The 13,215-nt window shown below is 39.2% G+C and overlaps 1 protein-coding gene across 1 annotated transcript in view; it reads right to left on the reverse strand.

Moving 5' to 3' along the window:
* Nucleotides 1–13,215, reverse strand: part of LOC124291640 (lipoxygenase homology domain-containing protein 1-like) — a 114,270-nt gene that overhangs the window by 39,499 nt on the left and 61,556 nt on the right. Inside the window, 10 exon segments of the mRNA XM_046728690.1 lie at nucleotides 44–130; nucleotides 402–571; nucleotides 1,160–1,233; nucleotides 2,233–2,393; nucleotides 2,641–2,795; nucleotides 4,162–4,294; nucleotides 5,796–5,879; nucleotides 6,807–6,976; nucleotides 7,760–7,804; nucleotides 11,781–12,149. Coding sequence (XP_046584646.1) covers nucleotides 44–130; nucleotides 402–571; nucleotides 1,160–1,233; nucleotides 2,233–2,393; nucleotides 2,641–2,795; nucleotides 4,162–4,294; nucleotides 5,796–5,879; nucleotides 6,807–6,976; nucleotides 7,760–7,804; nucleotides 11,781–12,149 — 1,448 coding nt within the window.

Raw genomic sequence — 13,215 nt, forward strand, 5'->3', positions numbered from 1 at the left:
TAAAGACTGACAGAAATGTAGACAGACTGACACACAGACTTACATCTTGCAGGTGCCATCCTTTCCACTCCTCACTGTCGTCCCGGGAGATACGGACCTTATACAACTCCCCTATATCTCCCACTGAGACCTAGTGGAGAAAATACATATGGTTAAAATCACTCACTTCATTACTATTATAGTTTGCCATAATGCATTACCTTCCTTTCAACGAATAAATAATAATTCAATTGTATGTGGATACTCTCTTTACATTTTTCACTTTCTTAAAAGAAGTAATCTAGTATTTGCAAATTTTCAAAGGTTTTTGGCTGTTACCATTTGACATTTTTACATATTATGAATACAGGTTTCAATTTCATGAATGAATCGACAATACATCAGCTGTTTTCAGTACAGACCTCGAACTCATCCATGTTTCCAGGTTCAAACAGCTTGGCCTGAGACGATGGAGCATACAGAGCGATGTCTTCACTGTTGCCGGTGCTGCCGTAGAAGGCGATGGAGACTTTGCTGCCATTGGCAGCTTTGGAGTCACTGGCAGTCTTCACTAGCAGCTTGAAATCTCCCTCTGTCATATAGATGATAGGGCAGATGAACATGGAGACAACAGACACAAGAAAAACAATGCCGCTCCAGTACTAGTCATCTTTAGTCAATCATCATCATCATCATCATCATCATCATCAATGCTCGCTTCAAACTTACGCTTCAAAAGTGTGGAATATACTTTTGGTTTGTTTCAATCAATTGTAAAAAAAATTGGTACATCATCATCATCATCATCATCACTATCATCAGTGCTAGCTTCAAACTTATCATCATCATCATCAGTGCTAGCTTCAAACTTATCATCATCATCATCAGTGCTAGCTTCAAACTTATCATCATCATCATCAGTGCTAGCTTCAAACTTATCATCATCATCATGAGTGCTAGCTTCAAACTTATACTTCAAAAGTGTGGAATATACTCTTGGTTTGTTCCAATTAATGGTAAAAAACATTTGGCATCAGTATTCCAGACCCTTTCCCGTCAGTTGCTGTGTTACCAGATGTTTGGGCATCCAACACACAGATGAGTCTGAGACTGTGGCTGGCCATTACTCTATACACTGCTACTGTTGTTTGTACCCCCTACACAGGACAAGTGTACTCACGTGACACAGAGGGAGGGTCAGCAACCACCAGCTCCCTCTCTATCTTCTTGTCCTCCTTCCCACTGTCCAACCATCTGTGTAGAAGACATAACGTCTCAGTCATACCACCTAGTCTTACTCTACCAGGGTATGAAACTAACCAAACATTTCAGCCAGACCACAGGGCTGGTTAGATGTAAAACTTGCCATCCCTGACCAAAACTTAGCTGCCCGCAAATAATTTAGGTTTGACAAGCGATGTAGTTTATCATCCAATTGGAATTCATCATTTATTTTTATAAGTGAATTAATGATGATTTATTATCCTGAAATATAATGAATATCTTCATGTACATGTCTAAATTTTAACCCGACCATCGGGCAGGTGAATTTGAGAATCTGGCAGTCCGTGTTCTGAATCTTGCAGACCCCTCCCTGGCAGTCGGGCAGTCAGGTATTTCGAACATTGACTCTAATGTTAGTTTCTTTGTTGTGTAACGATGCACTCAGTAAGCTGTCTGTAAATAATCTAGTCTGGACCAGACCAGATACTGACACATGAGCATTGATCAACACAACTGAGATACGATGTCAAGCATCAACCAAGTCAGTGTGCCAGACCACCTAATCCAGTTGCCTCTTGAGCATTGGTTGCTGAAGACCAATTTGAACCTCAATCTTCAAGGGTATCTCACAATATAATATTCAAGCTATTTGATGGTGGCCCATGTATAACTGAGTCTGGACCAGAAAATCCAATGATTGACATTATGAGCATCAATTCATAAAGTTGCGATATTCTGACATTCAAGCTGGACACCTGACCCTGTTGACTGCCTCCGTGGTGTAGACGTTAGAGCGTCCGCCCGGAGAGCGGAAGGTCGCGGGTTCGATCCCCACCGCGCCATACCAAAAGACGTTAAAATATGGTACTTGTTGGTCCAATTTCACTCACTTCACCTGGACACCTGACCCTGCTAGTTGTCTCATGTAACAACCATAGATAGCTGAAAACCAAGTCTAACCTGGATCTTTATGGGAGTGAATTAAGCCAGTAACACCATCAGTTAGCCTGACCACAAAGATGAGTGTACCTGTCACACGGGAAGAAAAACTGCCGACTGTCAACGCCCGATGACTCTTTCACGACAACCTTCTCAAGGTACCAGCCATTTCCAGCACGGATTCCATCATGACCGATGATCAATTTCTCCAGTTCTCCTAGTGACACAGCTTCCACGTCAAACACATCAATCTGTGGAACAGTACATCACGTCAATAGTCAATAACCACACTAGACATGCTAAACCAACCAGTTAGCAGGAAGAAATAGTGATGTGTAAAGGATTTATCTAGATCTGCTCAACTTTGTTGAGACGACTTTCACTGATAACCAGACCGATAAACACCAAAGAGCTGTAAAATTTTAGCATTATGTTTTTGCTTTGAATAGAATATTTAAATACATCTGAATTAATGAAAATATGCAAATTCCAAATCACCTTGCCCCTCTGGAATCCCTGCTTGTTTGATTTGGACATGTATAGCTTCCTCTTGCCGGTGTCCCCGCTCTCGCCGTAGATGGTGATGGAGACATTAGCATCAGTGTCGGCTCCCTCACCACTCCCTGTGAAGACTTCCACCTGGTACACATGCACTGAAAACATAGGATGCCAGTGCTACAGAAACCTTCAACATGGTTTACCCAAGCTGACATGCTTGTAGAGACATTAAGTCTGATTTTCCTTATCTACATAATCATACACATCTTTACAATCAATAATAACAGAATATCAGCAATAAGGAATAGGTAGGCTCAGTCATGTCCTCGATACTGCATGTGACAAACTTATACACTGATTGTTGTTTTTTCAGTATCTTTTGATGAATATGTCTTTCACTGAACCCATGCTAGGTCTAGTCTTTGACTGAACATAGACTGAGCCTGAACTGTCTTTGACTGAACCTGGACTGAACATAAAATGTCTTTGAACCTCAACTGAACCTAAAATGTCTTTGACTGAACCTAGACTGAACCTGGACTGAACCTAAACTGTCTTTGACTGAACCTAGACTGAACCTAAAAAGTCTTTGACTGAACCTAGACTGAACCTAAAATGTCTTTGACTGAACCTGACTGAACCTAAAATGTCTTTGAACTGAACCTAGACTGAACCTTTCTTTGACTGAACCTGGACTGAACTAAACTGAAACCTGGACTGAACCTGTCTTTGAACCTCAACTGAACCTAAAATGTCTTTGACTGAACCTAGACTGAACCTAAAATGTCTTTGACTGAACCTAACTGAACCTGACTGAACCTAACCTAAAATGTCTTTGACTGAACTCTAGACTGAACTTGAACTGTCTTTGAATGAACCTGGACTGAACCTAAAATGTCTGACTGAACCTGGACTGAACCTGTTCTTTTGACTGAACAGAGACTGAACCTGAAGTGTCTTTGAATGAACCTGGACTGAACCTAAAGTGTCTGACTGAACCTCCAGACTGAACCTAAAATGTCTTTGACTGAACCTAGACTGAACCTGAACTGTCTTGACTGAACCTGGACTGAACCTAAACTGTCTTTGACTGAACCTAGACTGAACCTAAAATGTCTTTAAATGAACCTGGACTGAACCTAAACTGTCTTTGACTGAACCTAGACTGAACCTAAAATGTCTTTGACTGAACCTAAACTGTCTTTGACTGAACCTGGACTGAACCTAAAATGTCTTTGACTGAACCTAGACTGAACTTGAACTGTCTTTGAATGAACCTGGACTGAACCTAAAATGTCTGACTGTACCTAAACTGACTGTACCTAAACTGTCTTTGACTGAACCTGAACTGTCTTTGACTGAACTGGACTGAACCTAGACTTTGTCTTGAATGGACATTTGACCTCTAGAACCTATAGTATGCCTTTGACTGAAACTGGACTGAACACAGACAAGGTCTTGAAGGTCTTTGACTGAACCCACACCATGTTGTGGGCTGTATGACTGAGACAGACACCACACCTGGGAGAGGGCGCTGGTTCTTGGAGGTGACAGGCAGCTCCCTCCACACATCATGGTCGTCCTCCGTCCTGGACAGCCAGCGGTTCACCTTGAAATTCAGTTCTTCCTTGGAGGTCATGTCCATCATCCGTACCTAGACACCGAGGATCAGATTGGTCTAGTTGTCATACAGTCAGTGTTACCTGGTATTGGCATATGTACATGCTTGATAGTAATTTTGGAGGTAAATATCATCTGTTTTCTGATATTCTGGTTATGCAGAGAATCTAATGTCCAGAGAGCATGTAATCCCAACAGTAATACTGACATGTTCTAATGAACAATGGGCTCAACTACTGTGATCAGTAATCCTCCAGATTATAGTCCGTTTTGGCTCAAAAGCGGACCGATGAATTACAATCTAACTCGAAAACTAATAAACATAAAATACTCAATGAAACGCTGATCATAATCAAAACATCATACCAACTCTGTGAGGTTTTTGCAGAATTTTTGTCCTAAAAATAAAAAGTTGTTTAACAATCTATCATTAAAATATTGACACAGTTCACTATTTGTTACGAGGGAGGAGTGCAGAGAAAGGGACAGCCAGGTGTTCGAGAAGGGATGGAGACGGCACAGCACAGGTTAATGAATAAATAACTTTGTCTGTGAACGTGCTTCTCGAACACCTGGCTGTCCCATTCGCTGCACTCCTCCCTCGTAACAAACAGTGAACTGTGTCAATATTTTAATGATAGTTTGTTAAACAACTTTACTTTTTTTAGGACAAAAATTCTGCAAAAACCTCACAGAGTTGGTATGATGTTTTGATTATGATCAGCGTTTCATTGAGTGTGTTATGTTTATTAGTTTTCGAGTTAGATTGCAATTCATCGGTCCGCTTTTGAGCCAAACGGACTATATAGGTTTAATGAAGAAACTCAACTGTTTCACAGTCACGCTGATAAATAATGATCAACTACTATAGTATTGTCTCAGTATCCATTTCATCAATTTGAAAACAACGCACCAAAAAACACACTATTTTTGAGATAGAGAAAAAAAAAAGATACTTATAAAGGAAAGACCTGATATATAGTAACAGTAGAAAATCAAGAAGAAATTCTAGAATCCATTCATATTTACAGCATTTTTTATAGAAAATATTGCAACACATTTGCCTATCCTTTATACTACAAAAAATATCACATATCTGTGTAGATCATGTAGACAAGGTAACTTCTGAAACTAAACATTGTGTTTCAGGCTCGGAGAGTCCTTGGACGGGTGACCGTGTTTGGAAGCTTGACTCCTGAGAGTTTCTAGGACTTCAGTCCTGCCCCACAACGAAGCACATCTGATACATGTGGTCTCACCTTAGGCAAGTGAGTTTGTTCAAAATTGCCTCTGTTCACCCAGCAGAATATGGGTACCCGGTGGGACAAGTCGTGTGACTAGAACCAGCTAGCGCCTAACAGGCAGCTTGGGTTATCCGGGGTAATAATGTGCTGTGCGTTGATTGTTAGTGCTATGAGCATACCTAGTGTGAGTTTGGCACTATATGAAAGGACACATTTTTATTATTATTATTATTATTATTATTAGAGTAGGAAGACCTGTATCCAGGTGAGGGTGGGAGACTGTTGACTCACCTTCTCCAGGTACCAGCGGCTGTCTGGCTCAATCTCCGACAGACCAACTCGGATCTTGTACAGATGACCCAGTTTTGACTGGAACTGTTAAACAAACATTGCAATATGTACAGAGGTGATACTTGATTTGTGAAGGCTTCTTGTGTTTGTTGTTCATTTTTGCTGTTTTATGCTGCACACAGCAATATTCCAGCTATATGATTGCAGCCTTTAGATGTGATAGGATACATATAGCATGGCCCAGGATCTGACAGGATGCATATATCATGGCTCAAGATCTTATCTGAAAAATATGTCATGGCCTAAGATATGATGGGAAAAAGGTATCATGGCTGTGATATGTTGCTTATAACATTCTAAAGATCTGATAGAAGATCACACTCCGGCACAGTGATGACTTAATATAACATTACTGCCACAGGCTAATTTGCATATCACGTGACCGGACTTTTCTCTTGTTTGTAATCAAAGCGCATATTCATAATAAGAAGAGACTGGACTCACGAAAGCTTTTCGACGCTCTCTTCATAATGTTTTACATTGTTACATATATATTCTTCCACAACTGCGACAGTAAGGTCTATGACAGTACATATTTAGATATCAAACTGGCTGCATCGTTTGCTCTCCATCAGCTTCGATGACAGCACGTGGAGCCGTACAACCCATGTAAACAAAGGATCGATACGCAAATCGAAATAGTGTTACATGTTTTAGGATATTTTCTCAATGAAACTAAACCATTCTATCAAAGATGTTTAATTAGTTGTGTAGACTCGTCAAAAATAAAAGAGTTGAGAAATATGTAAATTATATTGAATGGACGGTGCAAGATGTGACGAATCGTCACATTTTTCTGGCCTGTGGCAGAGATACTTATGCTGTCTTGCCGCATGGAACTCTGGGTAGGAGAGTGATAGAAGATCTCATGCTTTTATAATGGCCTACGATCTGATGGGATACTCATGTAATGGCCAAGCTGGACTTCAGATATAATTATAAGACACTTACATGTACTTTGAACTGATCTGTGTTTCCTGATTTGAAGTAGTCCTGTTCCCCCTTCCCCAGTGAGATTGGTCCCACGTGTCCCGACGATCCATACACGTACATCACGACTTCATCCTTGGTGACGATCCCATCCTTCTTCCCTGTTGTCAGCCACACTGTCCAGTCTCCAGCTGCAGCAACAACAACAACATTACAACTACATCATCCTGCTACACAACAGCGCAACACCAACCTTCCCATGAACACAAAACAGTATCATAAAAACAGAAGAAACACACAACATAGACCCTCAAAGATACAGACTGAATACGTCTTGGAGCCTTCATGTTATTTCATGGCACCAACGTTGCAATGGTGTACATATGTATCTATTCTAAGAATATTTAAGAAAATCAGGAATTGTCGGAAGTGGCAAAAATATGAATACAGTTTTGAAGACATTCTAAAGTAACCCATAATTCAGTGTTAAACATTGTAATGGACCATTGAGAAGGGGAAATGTTATATATTGGCTGGAACAGGATATTGCACAAAAGAGAAAATCTTTCTAATTTGTTTTACGTTAAGGAGCTATAAGCAAATCACAACCCGAGACCAAATCAAAGTATCATATCCCAAGCTAACGTAATGAGGATTCTAAATGCATGTATGATCTTATGGCTATATGGCTTTCAAAAACAGATGACTCAACACCTCAAAAGTCTCAATACTCTTGTTGGTTCAGTATGGATGTTATGTCCTATTCCAGATTAATGACTTCCGTATCAGCATGGGAAAACAATTTCCATGTGAAATGTGAGTTGATAAAAGGAAGTCCTTTGATTCCTGCTATCTTCACAAGAGAGTTACATCCACCTCTGGTTAAATTACACCACCTCCAGGTTTGGAGAACACATACCCAAGGCAGTGAAAATATAACAGGACGTTCGGAATATGTCTGGGGCATTACTTACGTTTATTGCTTTCTTCCTTCTTTTTTGTTGCAGTTACTTTCTTCTCTGTAGGGAAACAAGGTCATCAGATCATTTCTATACAGAATACACACAGGTAACGATCAGGTCCTCTTCTGTGAGGATCAGCAACACCTTCACATCAGCTGTTAGTATGACACACACTATGATAGTAGGGTCCTAATGTTAGATCAGCAAGTATGCCAGCTAATACTGATGTCAAATTGTCAGCCACACTTGTGGATTCAAATAAAAAGCTGTCACGTTACACTGTTTTAGTTAGATTTTAGTCAGACACTAGATTATATACTAGTATTTCTTCTACAGACAAGTAGCAAGGAACGCCTAAGAAAAAAAATATGGGTTATACTGATTCTGTTTTTTCGTTAGCACTGGAGCTACTGTTATATGCTGTAATGTATCTGATTTATGATTAAGAATTGAAATAAATACTAAATAAAGATCAGATATATAAAAAGACTTAAACAGGATGCAGGAATGAGAAACTAGAAGCAGTTGTAAATACTGGCCTAGCCACACTGGTCCCTCAGTCTAGAGAACAGTAAAGTGTATACATGGGGTAGGTGATCACAGCTGATACAAACGCTAGTAAACCAACAGTACAAGCAGTTAATTATTCAACCCTTGGCCAGTTCATAACACTGACTATGTTACACATGCAAAGAGTTAGCATTTGTTATTTTATGGCTGTGCCTAGTAAAAGACAAACATTATTATCTTCCAATATTACACAATAATACTGTTTCAGAACTATCACAATTGCACATCCTGTGAAATCTTGGTACCTTTGGTCCACAGAACAAAGAAAACAAATACATGTATTACCCATAAGAGAACAAATATAGGAAAAATTACTTTTAGCAATTATCACTGAGCATTGTAATAATTGTTTCATTGTTATTCTTCGTTAACATGCCCAAAGCAAAATGATATATAACTGACTGACTGACTGACTGAGTTTAGTTTTACGCCGCTTTTAGCAATATTCCAGCAATATCACGGCGGGGGACACCAGAAATGGGCTTAACACATTGTGCCCATGTGGGGAATCGAACCCGGGCCTTCGGCGTGACGAGTCAACGCTTTAACCACTAGGCTACCCCACCGCCCCATATATAACTGAAGATGATTTCATTCACTGTCATTGCTATGACGAAATTTAATATGAAGTTGTCCAAAAGGGGAGTCTTTCATTTGAGATCATGAAACCCCAATTTTCCTTTGTTAAAAAAAATAAAGACTACGGTAACATATAATATTACCGATCTCCCAAGATGCACTTCTGGATCATGTGTTGCTTATCAGTTACCGGGGTACCTGTCCCTCGTTGATTAATGTCAAATGTTCCGCACGAAGGCTTGGAACTTACAAAATGAATTGTGTACATAAAATGAATGTAAATCTTGTGATTTATCAAAAGTTCCCTTCAAGTCTTGGTAGTGAAAAACTAATTCACTAAGGACCGAAACTATATCATTCCTTTCAGCTCAAAGGTGAATACCATTCCCACTTAACATTCTCAACATTGTCAGTGCAATAACATTCAGGTGTGGGAGTAACACAATACATGATGTGCTGGTAGGTGTAACACATTGTGATGACACGAACACTGTTTCCACACTACATATATGGCGGCGGTCTGTAAATAATTGATCTGGACCAAACAGTCCAGTGATCAACACATGAGTATCGATCTATGCAATAGGGATACGATGACATGTGTCAACCAACTCAGCGAGCCTGACCACCCAATCCTATTAGCCGGCTCTTACAATAAGCATGGGTTGGCTGGGACCAATTCTAGTCCAGATCTTCACAGGTCATTATACAGTAGAATACTTTTAAAATGAACACGGATATAACGAATTGACGGCTATAGCGAACTGTTTTAAAAAGTCCAGAATAAACCTTATATTATCATATAAAAAACTGAATAGCGAACTACGGATATAACAAACTAATTTCAGTGGTCCCTTAGAGTTCGTTATAAAGGTATTTTACTGTACTAGGATAGATATGGGATTAAGTTCTCTGTCATGTTTAGGAGATTTATTGACAATTTGAAGAAAGATCAGCTAGATCGTGGCAAGAGTGGGATCTCACCGTGGAAGCATTTTCAATTGGTAAAGTGATATTAGTCACATATTTGTTGTAAACATGAATGCTACAAACACCATTCATGAAATACTTCATATTCATATTAAGTTACATTATTATCAGCATTAAAGCACCATAAAGTGCATGTTATTAGAAATGTTGTGCAATAATTGTTAATATTGTGTGTGTACAGCTACAGACACAGACATAGCTATTCCTATGTGTTATCGAAGTGATGTGTGCAACATTGTACATGCACAGTGCATATTAATACAAATACTGTGGAACATTATGCGGTGTATACACAACATGGTATCTTATACTATAACCTGGCACTGAGGGGAAGGCGATAACAAGCTGCTTGACCCTGGAACTATATCAGTCAGCTGGGGGATATGTACTTATATAGAATATAAACAGTCTCTGGCTGGCTTTATATGGCAAGATGTACAAGCACTATCTAGCAAAAGTAATGCTGCATCATTCAGACACTTCAACAGACATGATAGACAAGTCATGCACCTTAATAAGTAGATATAGATGTTATATCATTTCTGAAAGTAGAGTATATATCATTTCAGGGGAGGGATTGAAGAGGTAGAGGGTCTGGTCAATATAAGGTCAGCACTAAACAGGCACGCTCCACTTACAAGGAACTCAATGGACTTTTTAAATAGATCAGGAATTTCTTGATAAAGTTGCAATTTCTGAACATGGTCACTAGTACACTCAAGTAATTTATTTAGCTTTTTAGTACAGTCCCTCGCAGTGTCTGCTCACATGTCAAAGTGGGCCTTATAATTCTGACAGAAATATCTTATACCATACCATCTTAATTCCCACAGTCATGCTGAGCCTGAGTTCGAATCGCTACATGGATATATTTCTGGTGTCTAAAAACCGTGATTATACTGGAATGTTGCTAAAAGCTGCCTAAACTGTGCTCACTCTTTTAGAGTCACCACTCAACCTCTCAGACATAGGTCAAGTATCGCAAATTATTAACAATTTCTGATTGAGACCTCCCATATTTCCCCCCAAACGGGTAAGTGAGCATGGTAACAGTATTCTATTCCCCCAGAACCATTAGCTTCACACAAACCAAACACTCATTAGTATGGTACACAAATTTAACACATAAACAAATTTCCTTGATGTTTGGACGAGTTAGGACAAGGACGACCACAGACCGTAGAGACATAGTGTCATGTGAGGTGCAACATTGTACAGGAAGTAGACCCTCCCACAGCAGGTCAGTGAGCTGGGACACACAAGCCTGGAGGCAGTACACACCTTGCTGGTTGATTAACAACCTCTTTCAAGAAACTGCCATAAACTCAAACAGGTTTCATATTTGACAGATGTTTTTATGTGCACATTCACATATTCATACTTTAACCTGTTCTAGAAAAAGAAAGAGAACTAGTTACTGAAAAATTACTCTTCCATATAAACATCTTTGTAAATGACCAAAAATGAGCCACATATACACAAATATACATATTCTTTCTTAAAAAAAAATGGACAAGAAAGCAAAATTTAGTAAGAAGTCACTTTCAGTATTTTCTTTTACTGTGCTACACAAATGACCTTCTACACAAATGACCTTCTACACAAATGACCTACTACACAAATGACCTTCATTAAATTTCCTGTCATTTGGGATCAATATATTACAAAATATGTTGTGTTTGAAACAGAATTCCTGAGGGAACTTATTGCTTCATATGATTCATGGTATTACAAACAATAAGTAAACATGGTATTCAAAACATCTGTCTCAACTCTTGGTCTCAAGGGATGTCACTTTCTGGTATATATCAAATGTATGCAGCCTCCAGGCTTCTGTGTCCGTCACACACACCGACCCCTTACCACACAGTATGCCACCCACACACTATCTTACCCTCCGCCTCGCCATCGGGGTCGGAATCATTCTGAGCATGCCTTGCAGGTGCTTCATCGTCGTTATCAGCTTCGGACACGACACTGTGGTCAGTGTCATTGCCGTCGTCCCTATCTTGTGCGACCCGCTCTAACTGCACACCGCCATGTTCAGATACTTCACTATTATCAGTATCCTCGTCAATTATGTCATTCTCAATTTTCTCCAGTTCAAAGCTTTCATCTTCATAAACAACGCTTGGTTCAGTATCATTAAAATCAGACTGACGACTATCGCGTCTTATGTCCCCAAACTGCAAGTTTCTAGTCGCAGCCTCAAGAGCTGCAGCGACAACCTGAGAGGCATACTCAGACGACTCGCGTCTCATTGCTATGGAAACAAAACATAACTTCATAATCAAAGTGAAATAATCATGAGTTAAGTATCACAACTGTGAGTCCTGAATGGTCAAATTCTAATTCGTTTGTGTTTTCATTCTTGTGTTAGGTTGTTGATTGTTTTACATAGTTTTCATGACAAAGACAACACAACTAAGCTATATAAAAAAGATTGAAGTACAATAAAGATATTGAAGTACAATATACTGAAAAAATACATTGGCTAAACTAACATCACCTAAGTGATATACTTTTAGTAGGTTTATGCAAATTTTGGGAAAATACCCATAACCTTTGTCTTTCTTCACTGCTGAACATTAAATTGTTTTCAATCTATTTATTTTGCTGTATCCTAATTTTTAATTTAATTTCATATTTCTCTTGTATTTATTTCATTTCTTTCCTGACAAATTTTTTTTCTTGTCATATGAAGTCTACAGCAAGCCAGATGTTAGTAAATGCTCAGCATCTAAAGAAGCTAGGAATCTCAAGTTACCCCTATGACATTTTCTATGAACATCGCAGGATATTAAAGTGTGAAGCTTTCATGAAGGATATTAAAGTGTGAAGCTTTCATGAAGAATTCACAGACAGAGGTTATATGTCCATTACAATGGGGATGATACTTTAAAGACTACATGCATGTGGTCCTATTGATCTATTCAGCATGTCAATGAAATTAGCACAAAACATATACGATATAACAAACATAGTATTAGTATGCACTTAAGGATAATATATAGTAACAACAATAATGTGTACCTGTCGATAGAGGGATGAATAATCGTTTGAGTTTTTGTCACCTCGGTTTGGATCGCCGTGAGAGATATTTTTCAGTGCTCTGACTGGGCATAATGATAGATCCAGTGTATCATGGAGGTCCGAGAATTGATGAGAGAGCTGGGATCTGTCTGGTTGACTGGCAACTGGTTCTTGGCGATGAAATCCCAGCCGTGAAGTCCCATATGCACCGATGTTATGATTGTCATCAGAGTGTGTTCTCTCAGCTATATTTTGATAATGTTGAGCCTTTTAGTTAGTCTGTTGTAGGCCACTGT

The sequence above is a fragment of the Haliotis rubra genome, unplaced genomic scaffold, assembly GCF_003918875.1.
Source record: "Haliotis rubra isolate DU_JTF1 unplaced genomic scaffold, ASM391887v1 Scf499, whole genome shotgun sequence".
NCBI lineage: Eukaryota > Metazoa > Mollusca > Gastropoda > Lepetellida > Haliotidae > Haliotis > Haliotis rubra.